The sequence below is a fragment of the Dryas octopetala genome, chromosome 8 (assembly GCF_963921425.1).
Source record: "Dryas octopetala chromosome 8, drDryOcto1.1, whole genome shotgun sequence".
In the NCBI taxonomy this organism is placed as follows: Eukaryota; Viridiplantae; Streptophyta; class Magnoliopsida; order Rosales; family Rosaceae; genus Dryas; species Dryas octopetala.
The window spans coordinates 12,340,858-12,358,436 of NC_141373.1; the positions used below are offsets into that span (position 1 = coordinate 12,340,858).

The 17,579-nt window shown below is 37.5% G+C and overlaps 1 protein-coding gene and 1 pseudogene across 1 annotated transcript; one reads left to right on the forward strand and one right to left on the reverse strand.

Moving 5' to 3' along the window:
- Window positions 1-400: 400 nt before the first annotated feature.
- LOC147277295 (uncharacterized) lies at window positions 401-3,593 on the reverse strand (annotated as a pseudogene).
- Window positions 3,594-10,755: 7,162 nt separating this feature from the next.
- LOC147277296 (polyadenylate-binding protein 2-like) lies at window positions 10,756-16,755 on the forward strand. Its single transcript, XM_086254184.1, has 6 exons — window positions 10,756-10,959; window positions 11,127-11,229; window positions 11,666-11,736; window positions 14,853-15,044; window positions 15,179-15,306; window positions 16,193-16,755. The coding sequence occupies exons 1-6, from the start codon at window positions 10,912-10,914 to the stop codon at window positions 16,239-16,241; spliced, it is 591 nt and encodes a 196-aa protein (XP_086110310.1). The 5' UTR covers window positions 10,756-10,911; the 3' UTR covers window positions 16,242-16,755.
- Window positions 16,756-17,579: the final 824 nt, after the last annotated feature.

Here is a 17,579-nt window from a genome sequence, read left to right on the forward strand (position 1 = left end):
TAAAGTTTGAAAGACTATTTGTGATAAAAAACAAACCAATTAAAAAAGGCCGCTAGCTGCATCCAAGGAATAAAATTTCGGGTTTCGAGGAAATTTCGACGGAAATTTCGAAGATTTTTAAATTTCGACAAAAATTCGACGGAAACGATGGAAATTATTATCAAAATACGGAAATTTTGAATGAAACTTCACCATATGTTTATTTAACATATTATCTACTACATTGATAAAAAACATTAAAAAAACCAAATTATATGGTAGGTTTCATGTGATATGTGATGAATATAATGCGCGTTGGAGACAAATACTGTTAAAAAAATGCTTCACTAATTAATAATTACTTCAATAACACCTCAATTTTATTTTTACTATAATATTGCCACATGAATTACAAAAGTAATCAATACCACATAGAGTTTCTAGGAGGTTCAAAATTTCCGCTGTCTTCAGTATCATCATGTCCAGAGTAAGTATAATGTGAAGAATAATCATCCCAAGATACTTCTCTAGCATAATTTTGCATGTAATTGCCAACATGCCAACCATATGGATCAGGAACCTGTTGTGGTTGAATTTGCCCATAAGCATACTCATTTGAAGAGTTTGTCTCTTGTTGTGCCAATGAGTTACTATCAGACTTAACCAAGTAAGGAAGATGTGGTGGGTAGAATATTGGAGGGTTTTGCCCATAATTGTAATTGTCACTTCCTACCCCCATAGAGCCAAAAGTGGTGGATAATGAATCCTCTTCTTCTTGTGCCAAACTCTCATGACCTCTTTGTCTGCGACTATAGTCTTTTCCTATGGCACCAATTCCTGGTCCGGCACGCCTACTCCCATGATCCTCATCTTGTGTTGCATGTGTGTAGTGTGCTTCGACAGAAAATGGGCTCATATACTCTTGAGAATGTCCAGTGACATCTTCATTTCCACCACTACCACCACCACTACCTCTACCTCTACCTCCATTGTTGGTAGGAGTGCCCGATCTTGTGCTAGAGTTGCCTGATCGAGAAGGATTAGTGGGAACTGGCTCAGTACGATGTGTCGACCTTGGTTGCATAAGTTCATTCAAACTTGTAGCTAGTAGGGCTCACCTCCTCATTTAGAACTCTGTCCACATTGATACCTTCCTGACGTGCTTGAGCTGCAATATCAGGGTCTGGATTGCCTGCATCATCATCTAAATGGAGGGGCCTAATCCACTGATAAAGCTGGTTTTCCTCCACATCATCATTCCCTATAGCAGCATCATATATATTCAGCGGATCATATTCATCAACGCGATCCTCCTCTGCTTTCTTGTCTCGAAGTGCAAGCCTCATATTATAGTAGCAATATACCATTTTTTTTAACCTACTATATGAGAGCCTGTTTCGTTGTTTGGTGTGTATGAGTGCGAAAGTGCTCCAGTTTCTTTCACAAGCTGATGATGACGCCGTTTGTGATAAAACTTTGATGGCTAACTTCCTCACAGTAGGCGCATCACTCCCATACATGATCCACCATTCACCTGAAATGAAAAATTTGTTTGTGTAAGTGTAACTATAAAAATAAATAATTAAGTTAATCTAACTAATACAAGTAAGATGTATACTCACTAGGAGACATTCGTGATCTAGCGGCCTTGGCAGCTCGCTCTCCGAACATTTTCCGGGCATCTTTAAAATATGTTAACTAGATACAAATACAATACAAATTATACAATATCAATCAAATAAATAATTTAAGACAATCAAATTATATAAAGTATTAATATTTTTCGTAAGGATTCTTATGGGCCTTATGGCAAATTATTTTTACCTCATTTCCAAATTGGCCAATTTTTGATGAATAGGGATCCAATTTGGAGAATACGTTGTGCACAGCCCAAATAAGTTCACCATCATCTCCAACGCCAGGTCTATATTGATAGCGAGGATTCAAATAATAGGCTGCAATCATGTATCAAGTAAATATAGAAATATATAATTAGTAATTTAGTTCATTAATTGAAAGCTAAATCAATTAAAAAAAATGCGGAACCAAAATAACAAATAAATTATTAGGTTACCTGCTGCGTGCAAATCGTGTTGTAACGTTTTAAACCATCGATCGTTGATGATTTTTATTACCCACTGTGCACCCTGTTTTTTTTCTAGCTCTTCCATCACTACACGCATCAACTCATAAATTGATCCCATTGTAGGATATACTTCTGTGTCAACAATACGTAAAACTACGTAGAGAGGTTCAAACAGACCGCACACCTTATGCACCTGTTGCCAAAAAGAGTGATCAAGAACTATATTTTCAACTGTGATGCCTGCATCTGAACGCCGGAAATTGCTACGACCCCAATCATCACTGGTGAACAATTGCTTCAGCCCCATCATCTTACCATACAAACTATCCAATGCAATATAGTTTGTAGCAAATCAGGTGGCACTAGGACGAACAATATCTCCCTTCGTGATCTCTCGCATCTTTGCCAACAACCAGTTATGGTTGTAAATATAATTCGTGATCATTCTGGCTTTTTTAATCACATTATCAACCTGCTCTTTCTTCCCCATCTCTTCAAACATTAGATCAATGCATTGTGCTGCACACGACGTCCAGTACACATTGTATTTGTTCATTAACTTCTTACCTGCTTTGACAAATGCGGAACCATTGTCGGTCACAACTTGAACAACATTCTCCTCTCCAACCTCCGTGATTACATCCTTCAGTAGCCCATAAATCTATTTATGATCCTTTATGCAATCTGAAGAATCAACGGACTTAAGGAATACCGACTTCCCTCTTGAGTAGGCCATGAAGTTAATGATAGACAGTTTGGTTGGACCTGTCCAACCATCACACATGATTGTGCAACCATAAGTTGCCCAATCAGTCTTCAATTTGTTAACATGCTCTTGCATTTCTTGAAACTCCTGGTCCAAAAATCCGGTGCGTATCTGATAGAGTGTTGGAGGTTCCACTCCTACTCCTGCATGTTGACATCCTATCACCAAATTTTTGAAATGATGAGATGCTGCTTTTGAAGGAGGAACATTTTCATATATGAAGAACTTGCTGATCAAGCGTTGCATCCCATCTTTGATTGACCCTCCGGAAAAGAGATTTTTAACACTCTTTTGGCGTGCTTGAGCTGCCTTGTACAAGCTTGGTGCCACTGGAGGTGTTGGTCGTGAATCTCGTGATTTCCTCATGCTTGATGCTCTTTGCATCTGTGCACCACTACTAGACCCAGAACCTTGTCCCCTATTTGGGACTTTATGTGAGTGTTCTCTCTCCCATTCTGCTGCTCTAGAGGCTCGAAGTGCAGCTCGAAATTCTTTTCGCTCTTGAGGCCCCATATCATCATTATGATCTTCATCATCATCATCTTCATCATCACTCAGCTCAATCTGACTTTGTCCTCGAAGCTCTTCTCTGAGCTCTTCCATCCTTTGTATTTTTTTTCTTTTTTGGTGTTGTTTGTGTTGCATCCCTGCAATGATGAATTGTCTCACTTCTGGTGGGACACTATTGCATCATTGCACATTGTGTCCAGGATCCAAACCACTAAGGTGGTATTTTAATCGTGTCACTCCAGCACCCTTCATTACAAGGCCACAATATTTGCATATTGAACCTTGTCTGCTACCCAGTAATGGATCGGCATGATCCCAAGCTGGATCACGTGATCTCCTTTCACTGGCCATTGAATCCTAAATTCCTAATAACAAAAAGACATACACAATAACACAATAACAATAACAATTAAATTCCATATTAATATCATATCAGTATATCACCAAGAAATTAATATCATATTAGTTATTAACTTATTACTAATTAGTAATTTCATATCATATTCATATTACCAATTGGCAATTCCATATTTCCATATTACTAATTTGTAATTTCATATCATATCACCAATTTCATTTCCATATTACTAATTTCATATTAATTATTAATTTATTACTAACTCCATATTAGTTTCACTAATTTTAAATTACCAATTCGGCAAATTCCATACATGATACATATTAGATGCTATTAACAAATCATACAAATTCCATATTAATTATTAACAAATCATACCAATTCCAATTCCATATCATATCAAATCACCACTTTCAACTTCCATATCAATATTTATATATCATACAAATTACACAAATCATACAAATCAAAATCAACCTAAAATTATACAATCAATTCCAAAATTATACGATTAAAGATTCAAAATTAACCCAAAATCATATAATTATACAAATCAAAATCAACCCAAAATTATACAATTAATTCCAAATCTATATAAATCAACCCAAAATCAATATAATTTATCTTATATAAATTAACCTAAGATCAATATAATGACATAATGACATAATGTACATATAAACCCAAAATATGATATTAATCAATTGATGTTAGATAATATTTAAAAGTGGGTAAATGTCTAAATGATATACTCATATAGATATACTCAGATATACTCATAGATCAATTTAGATATACTCAGAATCTCAGATATAGGACTCAAGACAAACAATAAAAACCCGAAAATTGAAAGGAAAAGGAAATATATTAAAAATAATGATGAACTAGATGGTAGTATCAACGATTTTTTTTGGCCAAGTAGTATCAACGATTTTAATCATAACTAGATAAGTACAAAGATTTTAAATAAAATGGAAATAAATTTTTCCCTTGCGGCCGTGGGACTGATATTAGAGCAACAATAAATCAAATCAAATATTAAATAAGACACTTCACCAGTTCACCCATAAGTATAGATCAAGACATTTTGATTGGTTAATGTCAAAGCCATTAACCAGACTTGACTTCGCAGTTCGCACAAAGCCACAAAGCCACAAACACTCACAGACTTGACACTCCCACAAACCCAAAATACTCACAGACTGGACTTCGCACAAACACAGAGATGTCAAAGCCGAGAAGACAGAGACGTCCGAGAAGCTTCGAGGTGGCCGGAAGCTTCGAGAACGCCGCTGCAAGCCGAGAAGACAGAGACGTCCAAGACTGGCGCTGCAAGCCGAGAAGACGGAGGAGAGAGGCGAGAGAGAGAGAAGAGAGAGAGCCGAGAAGGAGGAGAGAGGCGCTGGCTGCAGATCGGATCGAAGGTGTGCGCCGAGCCGCCGAGGTGAGATTGTGATTTGTAATGTGAGGCAGTGAGGGACTTAGGGTTAGGCTGGGTACCGTATTTGAGCGAGGCTGCGAGGGTTAGGGTGGGTATTTCAGTATTTGAGAATTGAGATTTTCTGATTTTGAGGTTTTGCCACTGTTTTGGAGAATTGGAGCTCGGGTGAAAAATCTGAAAATGTGAAATCTGGGTATCTTGAGCGAAATTTCATCGAAATTTCGCTCAAATAAAAAAAAAAAGGCTGTTAGGGGCATTCGAAATTTCCCGAAATTTAGTCGAATAGGTGTTAAAATTTCGGAACCCCTAAAAACCGAAATTTTCGGCAAAATTTCGCCGAAAACTTCGAAATTTAAACCCTTGGCTGCATCTGCATCTGCTGCAAAAAGCAGCTACATCTCAATGGCAACAACTACATCTCAATGGTACCTGAAAAAATCTCTCTGAAGCCGCCACCCCGCAATTGCATATGTGGTATTAAATTCAGAGACTTCCAAGGCTCCTAGAGTGGCAGATCTGAGCAAGCACACCAATTAATGTTGAGATAACTTCATTTTGCAGTACCACACCATCGTCGATTACACACTAATTAGGACATTGAAGACGACGAAGCATCCAATCAATACTGTTTAGTATTTCACATGCAACATATAAACAATCAGAGATGTACTTGTAAACCCAGCAGAAAATATCACCAATTTAGAGAAAAATCTTCAATTTGGTCCCTTATATGCCTTTAAAATCATGACCGCAGTAACAACAAAAAACAAAATAAAAAGAAAAGAAACATTACATATTGTTAGCTGCATAATGCAAATAATGGACTACAATTCCAGACCTAACTAATCAACAAGTATATGATACACCAAATTAACTTTAATTTTTTTTCTTTCTAAACACACGACTAGCTTGTTGCTAACGCTATATAGGGACAACGCATCTGCAGAAGATGCATTTGCAACAGCTGCACCTCGGACTTGTCAGTACACCGAGTTCAACTCCTCCTCTATGGCGAGGCAGCCCCGCCCGTTAGACAAGAATGAAAACAAAAGAAGAAATTACAGATTTGGTCCACTTATTTTATATCTAGTTCAATTTTGGTTTACGATTTTTTTTAAGTTCTGTTTTGGTTCACTAATTGTTTTATTTATTCAATAAAGGTCCAGATTTGTGACTTTAAATCCTTTGGGTTATGTTTTCTTCAATTATAATTGAAGTATAAGTTATATTTCATTATTTTTTAGTCATAAAAACAAATTTGGAGTATTAGAATCTAAGAGAATTGAGATTGGGTGAAGTTTGAAAAATTGGTAATTTCGGGTACCATATTTTGGGGTCAATTATCTTGAGTTTTAGTACTCCAATTTGAATGATCTTTATATGGTTGTAAAGAAGAAATGCATAGCTTTAAAACAAGTATATATTTGCTGAATTTGGGTGAGATTTGATACGGTAAAAGGCAGACCAAATTTAAGAAAACAAATCTGGACCTTTATTGAAAAAGTGAAACAATTAGTGGACCGAGACAGAACTTAAAAAAGATTGTGGACCAAAATTAAAGTAGGTATAAAATAATTAGATTATATCTGTAATTTCCTCAAAACAAAATTACTCAAAAATCACTCATTTTCTTTCAATATATACTTTAATTAAGTTTCCTTAAAATTACTCGATAGTTAAATCAAAGACTTAAATATTCACTACTTTTTTAATAAATTAAACCTAAAAAAAATACAAACTTTGATTGAGGATTCCTCTCGCAACCATCCGAGACAGAGCTATTTGGTTCCCAAGAAAAAGCTGGAAACTGAGAGAAAATCTGAGATAAAAAATTATGGTGGGCAGGTGCAGAGAAAGGGGATCAGTGGCGGATCCAATAATCAATCGTTATGGAGTCAAGATTAAGAAGCTCATGAATATTTATTCTGGGTCTGGACGTCGCGAGCGAGCAAGGGTTCATGCTTCCGTTTATGCCTTATATGTCTGGGTCTCTCTTCTACTCAGGTTTTTTTTTTTTTAATTAACTTGCCAAAACGACGTTGTTTTGGCAAGTTAAGAATTCAAAAAATAAAAAAACTCATATGCAAATCACGTGAGTTACCCTTTCTTCCTCATTTGTCTGGTCTTCTTTTCTCTTTCAAACATAAATACAAACACTTTGTCTACAACCTTACCCTTGTACTGCCACTAAGACCCAAGCTTTATGGGTCAAAAATTTTCCTCAAGTCCAACATTTCTGGGTTCATGGGGTCAATTGACCCCACGTATATACCCTGGATCTGCCACTGGAGGGGATAGCGAGAGAGGGGGAGCGAGTGAAAAGAGAAAGCGAGAGTGTACATCATCTTTTTTTTTTTTTTTTTTTAAGGAAGAGAGTGTAGAGATTTAGGTAGTAATGAAATTGTTCTTTAGGTTGTCCTTGTACTTTCACGGAATTTTCACTTTGGTCCTATACTTTTATTTTTGGTGATTTTGGTTTTGTACTTTCTATATGATATCAATTAAGTCTAAATAGTTAACATCATTTAAATTGTTAACGAAAAATTCGACGTGAAAGCAAATGCTCCGTACATGAGTGTCATTTCGAATATTTTAGTCCACCTAAATGCCTATTTAAGCCCCTACTTGTCATTTAATATATTCAGTTTGATGTTGAAATTTCTTATTTTTCCTTACTGATTGCATACAAGGGCATATATAGGCTTATATAAGCATTCAGGTAGAGCGAAATGTCTGAAATGTTACTCACGTGCAATGCATGTCAAAATTTATATCATAAATTTAAACAAGGTTAACAATTTGGACTTAATTATTATCGTATTGAAAGTACAAAACTGAAATTATCAAAATTAAAAGAACATGATCAAAGTGGAAATTTCACGAAAGTACAGGGATCAAAAGTGTCATTTGGCCTTAGGTTACTGACCCACATCTTACACAACCTCTCTCTCTTCTCTCTCCTCCTAACCAATCAATTCTGAGCAATCAACACCAATTCTCTCTGTCCTCACATGCCTTTTTTTAGGCTCAAGCTCACATTGTCATTGGCATCCACAATAGCAACTGTATATATGGTATGCTAAAGCTAAACTTAGCCATGTCATTGTACTTGATTTTTTTTCTTTCCATTTCACTAATATGGCTTTTAGCAAGGTCATTGTACATGCTCTAACACGATGTATATTATCTCACTCGATCATCACATCAATATGTGCTGAGATAGACATAGATTATTATAAGAGCAAATTACACGTAGGGACCTCAGGTTTATACTATTTTTTACTTGGGTATCCTAATAAAAAAAAGTTGCATAGACGTACCTTAACTATAATTTTTTGACATTTAAGTACCTCCATCAACTTTTCCGTTCACTAGGCTGTTAACTGCCTACATGGCATACTAACGTGGCTTAAAAAAATGCCATGTGGACAAAAAATAATAATAAAATACAAATAAAAGTTAAAAATACAAATAATTATTAAAAACAAAAAAATTAATAATTAAATTTAAAAAAAAAACTCTCTCTTTTCCTCACCTCCCCCCCACGCCCAGCCACCCTTCCCTCCCACCGCCTCTTTCCCCGACCACTGCTCCTCTCCCCGCCCCTCACTTTCTCTCTCTGCCTCACTCTCTCTCCCCGCCCCTCTCATTTCTCTGCCTTACTCTCTCTCTCTCTCTCTTTTCTCGAAACCCAAGCCCCGAGCCCTCCTCTATCTGCCTCCCCCATGTTGGCCACCCAACCCACCCACCCACCTTCATCCCCCTCTCTGACCACCAGCTCCATCTCTCTCTATTTCACTTTTTCTCTCTCTTTTTGTCACTCTTTGTCACTCTTGTCACTCTTTTTCTCTCTTTTTTTCTCTTCTCTCTCTCTCTCTCTCTCTCTCTCTCTCTTTCTCTCAGATCTGAACGAGAAGGGTGGGTGGAGCTCGGGGTGGGGCGAGGCTGGGTTTGGGTTGGGTTGGGTTTCGGTGGTGATGTGGGGTCATGGCTGGGGTTGGGCTGAGGTTCGGGGAGAGAGGGAATGAGTCAAAGAGAAGAGGGGCAGGGAGAGAGAGAGAGTGTGGGGTAGAGAGAGAGGAGATGGGCAGGGAGAGAGAGTGAAGGGTTGGGGTTGGGCTGGGTTTGGAGGGACGCATGGGGAAGGCGGCGGTTGGGGCGGGGTGGGGAGGGGCTGAGTTTGTGCTGGGGTTTCGGGGAGAGAGAGAAAGTGAGTTAGAGAGAGAAAGTGAAGGGCAGAGAGAGAGTGCCACGTCGGGGGTCAGCGGTTTGGGAGAGAGGCGGCAGGAAGAAGGGGTGGCTGGGCGTGGGGGGAGGTGAGGCAGAGAGAGGTTTTATTAATTTTTTTATTTTTCATAATTATTTGTATTTTTATTTTTTATTTTATTTTTGTCCACGTGGCATTTTTTAAGCCACGTAGGCAGTTAACGGCCTAGTGGACGAAAAAGTTGACATAGGTACCTAAGTGTCAACAAAATGATAGTTGAGGTACATCTATCATCTATGCAACTTTTTTTTATTGGGGTACCCAAGTAAAAAATAGTGTAAACTTGAGGTACCTACGTGTAATTTGCTCTTATTATAAATAAAAAAGGCTTTTTTACCCACTTAGATTATAATCTCGTTTGTATTTCACTACTTAAATTAAAAATTGAATCAATCTGCCACCTTAATTTATAAAAATTTGCAATGTCACTCCTCTATCCAATTCTGTCAATTTTTCTGTCAAAAAACACCACGTGCGACGCACATACCCCATTTTCAGGGGTTTTTTTCGTCATTCCAAGCCTAATCCTCTTTCCTTTTGCCTCTTTCTTTCTCTCTTTGCAACTCCATCGTTGGACCTCCGATTTAGGGTCATTGAAAGCATGTTATTTTCAAATTGATGATCTGGGCAGTCACACGTGCCCCATTTTTCAAGGGTTTTTTTCGTCATACCAAGCCTAATCCTAATCCTCTTTCCTTTTTGCCTTTTTCTTTCTCTCTCTGCAACTCCATTGTTGGACCTCCGATGTGGGGTCATTGAAAGTATGTTATTTTCAAAATGATGATCGATCTGGGCATGTTTGGAAATTTCGATTGATTGTTTGTGGTGCTTAGTGGGCATTGATCAGATTAGGATTATTGTTTTCATGGATGTGGGATACCTTTTTCGAATTTATAGTTCAATATGCTAATGATTGATCAGATTAGATCTCTATGAAATCAGAATTTGTGAGTTTGGGGAAGAATAGGAAAGGATATAGCTGAGAGCATGTAGGCAAAATGGGGAATTTGAATTGCAGGTGAAATTCTGGAATTTGATATTAGAAACTGGTCTAGCATTATCTCTTACGTAATTAAGTTAATATAAAGTCATTGGAAGAATATTAAGAATGCAAAGATGGGCTTATGCCGGCCTGACTCAATGAGATAGAAAACTTTGGCCCAATTCGGCCTATAAGTATGAGCTGGACTGAACCCAGCCCACTTAATGACGGGCCAAATCAGACCGTGCCGACTTTAAACGGATCATGTTTGTACCGGACTTGGGTCGGTCCAGCCCGACGTACACCTCTGTATGCAACCCGATAGGTAAGTTTTGCGTATAGTCATATTTGGCGCTAACCGAAAAGCCCATCGTGCTGACGTGGGTAACAATGGAGAGAAGTGCGAAAACCTGAAAGAAGCTCAGCTCACAGCTCCCTGACTCACTGAGTGAGCGGCGTTGTTGCCCTCCACCGCTCTACGAGACTACGCCTTTGCTTTCTTGGAATCAGAAAGGGAGAGAGATGGAGCACCATGAAGTTGACATGGCTAGGGCCGATGCCAACGAACCAGTAATGGCTTCCTTTTTCTTTTTCTCTATCATTTTTGCCATGGGTTTTCTTTTATAAATTTAATCGAATGCCTCCCAATCCCTAAAACCCTAAATTATGATAATTATGATTATGATTTTGATTATTATTGTCATTGAAATTAATAAAAGAAAGTGGAAATGGTGCAGGAACTGGACGAGATGAAGAAACGGCTCAAGGAAATGGAGGACGAATCCGCTGCTCTTCGTGAGATGCAAGCCAAGGTCGAGAAGGAGATGTCTTCCGCACAAGGTTTTACCTTAACTTTTTATTTTTAATTTTAGTTTTTAATTTTCAACTTTTAAGTTTATGAATTGGGTAACATGGGTTTTGGAGTCATGCCAATAAGGCAATAACATAAGATAATAATGAAAATAGGGCTTTCGTTTTTTTTACTTTCTGGTATTGGGTCAAATCTCACATTAGCCTACAGTTTATAGAAGATTAGCTAAAGCCTCTCTGGGTCCTAGACCTTGTCCATTATGTGTGCTGTATCATTTGCTTTTTTCATGATTGGAATCCGATCACAATGTCAAAATAAGAACACACACGGTAAACATTGTAAAGGTTGTAGACATGATGCCTTTTTGGCGTCAGTTTATTCATGATTTACGTATAATATTGGATATATTGTTGAATATGTCTATTTGTTCCCTTACCCCTTTTGGTTGTGTTCTTGTGCAACTAGATCCATCCAATGCAGCTGCAGCACAAGCAAGTAGAGAAGAAGTAGATTCCCGTTCAGTGTTTGTCGGCAATGTGAGTGCTATTTCCCTTATTTTCCTTTCCAGTTAGTTCTTTAGAATAGCTTATACCAAATGACTTGTGTATGGGGTTGTCTCATACCTTTTTAAATACTATCCTGTGTTTTCATATACATGGTATGGTGGTGCCCCTGATTCAAAAGTCTTAACTGCTAATTCAAGTAAACTTTCTCCCTTGTGTTTTCAAATGCTAAAGATGAAATGTAGCATTTATATTTCGAAATTTTCTCCCTTGAGGTCTTTCTTCTAGCCAGAGGCTGTGACGTGAGGTCAGGTTTCTTCACCTGATGAATGCACGAGTATGGTTTTCTCTTGGAATAATCTGTGAAGAATAGATCAATATGTCTTGTGTGATAGAAAGGGTTGGGGGCATTGCTTCTTGTTGTCTATGTTATACTTTTCATTATGTTAAGAGTGAGATATATATATATATATATATATGTATACACACATAGTGGCGTTCTAATAAGGGCTCAAGTCGAGGACTATCATGTCAGCCGTTAGTTTAGATATGGACGATTGAGAGTCATAGAGAGTGACGGTGGGTGAGATTTATTTTAACCGTTCATGTATAATCTAACTACTGACACTGAAGTCCTCAACTAAAGTCCTCATTAGATCGCCTCCACACATACACACACACCCGCACACACACTTACTTATATATGTATATAAATACCGGGGGGGTTCTCCTATCCAGACTAGTCTGGAGTTTGTTCAATCCGGACTATAAGCTCTTTCAACTGTTTTTCTTCCATCCATGGGGTGCTAATGTATCAAACCTCCATACAGCATAAAAAAGCAACCAGCCATGATGACAATGCACGTGAATTCATAATCATTATCACCCATTTGTTGTATTTTAGATTTTTTATGGTTTGCCTTAGACAATGCATAGAGAATCTAAACCTCCAATATTTTTTAGTTGTATACCCTTCAATTATGGTGTTTCAACACATGGTTGTGCATAAGAAGTCAAGATTAGTTAACATCAACCTTTGGAATTAAGAAAAACTGTTGAAAGAGCTAAGTCTGGACTGAACAAACCCCGGACTTTTGGTTGTGATCTTTCATTATTCCCATTGGTTTTGGCCCAGCCTTCTTTAGTCTATGAGACTATGACTGATCCAAACAATAATGTTGTCAAGATTGTGGCCACAATTTCTTGTCCCTTACATTCTCTAACACAAAGTCCTATACATTCAATCTTTAATTTTTCAACAATTGAATCAGAGTTTTCCTTGTTTACAGTTGATTTTTGCTTCTAATACCACCACTACTGACTGGGAGGGTCAGAATATTTTTATACTTCGCTACCTACTTCCCATATTGAAGTTTTTTGAGATTATACAATTTCTCTTGGATAAACTGATTTGATTTAATGTGCTCAATTGGTGGTGTTCTCTTTGCTATTTTCTGTCGAGATACAGAAGCTTGCATGTATTCTTGCTTCAGATTTATTTATATATGTATTTTATAATTTATGTGTTGAATATGTGTTTGATAAGCTTTAGATTTTTTCTTTCTTTTGATAATTTGACTTTATGATGTTTGACTACAATCGCAGGTCAGGCCTCATTCTCCAAGTTTTCCAATTACCTAATGTCAGGGTTTGAAAGTATCTTTGATATTTAATATAGTTGGGTTAGGAAAAGAAGAGGGCCTATGAAAATGCAAAAAAAAAAAAAACAATATATATTAAATAAAAAAAATGTAAAAGAAAAAAGTATGCAAGCAGGGGTAGAGCAAATAACAATGAAAAAACAAAGAGAATTTTGAGGCAAAAAATGATGATTAGGTTTGTAAGTTTAGAAGTTAGGAAGAAAGGGGAAAGAAACAATTAGTAGAGGATGAACTATCAGCAATTATCATCATAGAAGAGAACAAGGGAAAGAAAGAGAACAAGCTGTATGATTTAGGATATGAATAGTTTTGTTTGGAAGAAAGTCTTGAGTACTTGGGCGGGGATGGATGAACAATGGACGTGAATCAAAATTTCCTAAACCGAAACTCCATCAAGAGGAGTTACATGCATTGAAGACTGAGTAGCTGTGGTTCTATGTTCTCTTGATTGCAAAGCCAGAGGCTTTGGGTGTGGTTGATGCTCAAGGCATTTTAAGGTGTTTCCTGCTTTGGTGAGGGGTCTCTGATCTCCATTTTGGTCTTTTTGGATACCTAGAGACAGCTATTATTGATTGCTGTCTTTTCTCCTCAGATAAGAATGAGTAGGCCATATAATTCTAAATCATTAAAGTTAAGATGGTATCTTCTAGAAAGTACAATAGTTCACTAGCTTATTCTATTTAACATTCTTTTAAGGAACATATAACTTACTACTGGGAACAACTTGTGGCTTTTTCGTTCACTTCATTCCCTAGGGACATATATGTAATAATTACATGTATGTATGGTGATTGCTTCTAGAGACCACACGCATACACATACATCGTGTGTATTCTTAAGGTCCTTAAACGAGGTCTTATTTCTCAGTCATTAGATCATATATGGACGGTTGCGATGAATGTGTATTCTCCACTGTGCATCTTACTCAGCCATATATGATCTAATGGTTGACAAACAAAATCTTGTTAAGAACCTTAGGAGAAAATAATTATATATATATACAAGTTTGATCTCCTAGTGATCAAAGTGAGAGCATGAAATTCATGTTCATCAACTGTACTGAATCAAAATCAAACAGTTGATATTCAATACCTGAGAAATTTTTTTTCTTTTTGCATAATTGTCAGCAGTTAGTTTTTGACTCAATGGTTGGTGAGTAGAAAATCATGACTGTAATATGTAAAATATAGTGCTTTTCTAAAGTGAAGCCCACTTTTTATGAAAAGATTGGACAAGATTGTTGGGGCTCACCCCGCAATGTGGTCCAATGATGTGAACTGTGTTGAAGTGTCCACGTGTTATAGTGAGCTAGGAACTGCATGCTTTTACTGCTCAATCTTTATGTGCTTGTTACACTGAGACGACCCAGTTGAGGTTCTTATATTTATTTCTTGCTCGGGCTCCCATATAGTTTTCTAGTTCATTGTTTTTTCACCTTGCTTCTTCATGGCTGCAAATAAATCTTTCTGGCCTAAACTGCATCTGCAGGTAGATTATTCATGTACCCCTGAAGAAGTGCAACAGCATTTCCAGTCCTGTGGGACGGTGAACAGAATCACTATCCGTACTGACAAATTTGGTCAGCCAAAGGGTTATGCTTATGTGGAATTCATTGAAGCTGAGGCTGTTCAAGAAGCGTTACTGCTGAATGAATCCGAGCTACATGGTCGTCAATTGAAGGTCAAAGAAATCCTTTCCCTTTTCTTTCCCTTTTTCTTTCCCTTTTAGGTGAGCTAATTTCTAACATTAATGGATTTAGTTTGGAACTTATTTTCATTTGTTTCAACCATATGAGTTCCTCTAGCATTTTTCAGGTGACCACTAAAAGGACCAATGTACCTGGGATGAAGCAGTTTCGTTCACGTCGACCCAACCCCTCTATGGGGTTCCGATCTAGGGCTCCATATGTACCTCCTTATTTCGACTCGCCTTACGGATATGGGTATAATTCTTGAAAATTGCCACCTCTTTATTTTTTTATTTATTGAAAAGACATAATTATATTTAATCAAAATCTTCTGAGTACAAATAGTGGATCAGGGGTCCACATCAGTAAAACTAACACCTAAAAGTAGACAATGAATTCATGAATGGCAGGGAAGCGCTGCTCTCCAGTCTAAGTGAATGGCAGAAAAAAGAAAGTTGGAATGGCCAAAATCTGATTCTCTTCCAAAGTTTGAAACCCAAGGGGATGACCAAAATCTAATTCACTCCCGAAGTTATTCCACTCCCACCCCTTCATACATCCCAAATATCCTCATATCTTGCTCCTTCCAAATAACCATAACAACTAACACCATGCATCTCCAAAGAACTTTCTTCTTACCTCTGCCTAACAATTTCTGCTTCTCCGGAAGCAAAGAAGCACAGCTCCTTGGGTTAGCCCAATTTATATTAGCTTTCCCTAAACAACCTCCACCTCAGAATCGATGTTAAAGGACAATGTAGGAACTCCTATAGAAAAAATAAATAAATAAAAAATAAGGACAATGTTAAAGGACATTATTCCAAACTTTCATCCCATTCTTTGCACTGAGCACACCAATCAGGCATTGACAAGTAAGGCCTTTTCCTTTGAATCACATCACTACTAACCCTCCCATGCACCACTAACCAAGCCAAGACCTTCACTTGAGGTGGAACCCTTGCTATCCAGATCTGTCCAGAAGTTGGAAAGACGGAACATCTAGACTCCCCTGATGTTTCTGCCACCTCTTTCCTTGAAAATATGAACATCTGCACATGATTCTCCTGTCTGATTCATACTTTCTCTCAATTTAATTTCTGAAGTGCAAAGGTGAGCCTCTAGTGTGTTATATGTATTGCAGGAAGGTTCCAAGGTTCAGGATGCCAATGCGTTACAGCCCCTACTATTGAATATCCAATTTTGCTGGAGCTAAATATGCTGCTGGTTGATTTATGGAGGCATTAAAGACGTCTTTCCCTTCATTCTCCTAAGTGATGTTTTGAAAAATGTATGGGCGATTTCGCACCACTTTGGCTGATGTGGTTATTTGTGTGTGAATTAAGCATCTTGTTTACAACCCCTCCCCCACCCCACCCACCCCAAAAAGAAAAAAAAAAAAAATTGTGTCAACAGAAACGTCCTTGCACCAGCCACAGTGCCTTAAATAGTTTATGGAAGCTTATTTTGCAGATTTTGCTTCTACTATTGTTGTGGTTGGATGAATGAGGTCACCCTTGATGCTTATAAATTACCTCTGGTATGAGCTGATTTGAACTCGACAATCATTCAATTTGAACTGAAATTGATTTTTGATTTCCACGATACCTAGGGAATTACTGATTACAATCTCATGACTAAGTTTGAGATGAGTTGGGGGAGGATAAAACATTGAATCTTCCGGGGTTATATTTTGAGACGAGAAAAGGTAATGCATCTCCCCATGATTAAAGCCTCTTTTAACTATGAAAAATTGTGTTTGATTTCTTTTGTTTTAATGTAGTCCTTTATCTTACAATGGCGTGTGTTATTAACACAGTAACATGTTTTTTTGAGATTTTTTTCTGTTAGTTGAGGATCACAGAATAGTGTTGGACACCTTGTTGATAGGATTCTTCTTCAGAAAACAGAAGGAAAAAAAAAAATAAAAAAACACGATGATAAGGTCTAATAATTGTTTAACAGTGGCAATACTCTAGATACGACGTGTGCTGGCTTCGTGCCCGGTATGTTTTTCACATAATTTCATTAAAGTGGGCTGACCTATCACTATTTTTTTGAGGGGTGGGTCGATCTATAATTGAAAATTCCTAAATGGGCTTTTAATAAAAAAAACTCAGTTTTGGTTTTTTTTTTTTAAAGCCCACTTGAGTAATAGAGCTGATTTTGCAGCCCACATGCTACGGTAGTTTTCTATTCGGCCCACTTTTTAAAACACCCATCACATGCGGAACAAAAGCCATTAAAAAGAGTCAAATTTATGGCCGTGCCACTGATTAACCGTTAATCTCGACTAAACGTGCTTAAGTAGATAATCACCAACAACGATGAAAGATAACCATAAAAAACCGTTCAAGTTCTAAAACCCATTGTGGACAAGAGAAAAGAAACAAACCCCTTGTGGATGAGAGAGAAGCAGAGACGATGAGAGAACGACGAAGCCCTAATACTCTGTTTGTCGAGGAAGAAGAAAAAGAAGAAGCAACTCTGTTTTAAACTCAATAGCTACTGACTCTCAAGTATAATTTCTT

Bases quoted from the DNA above. Each gene is read 5' to 3' on its own strand.
- LOC147277296 (XM_086254184.1), top strand. From the start codon at position 10,912: ATGGAGCACCATGAAGTTGACATGGCTAGGGCCGATGCCAACGAACCA. The intron at 15,045-15,178 runs GTCAAAGAAATC...AGCATTTTTCAG, and splicing joins TACATGGTCGTCAATTGAAG to GTGACCACTAAAAGGACCAA. The intron at 15,307-16,192 runs GTATAATTCTTG...TATGTATTGCAG, and splicing joins GACTCGCCTTACGGATATGG to GAAGGTTCCAAGGTTCAGGA.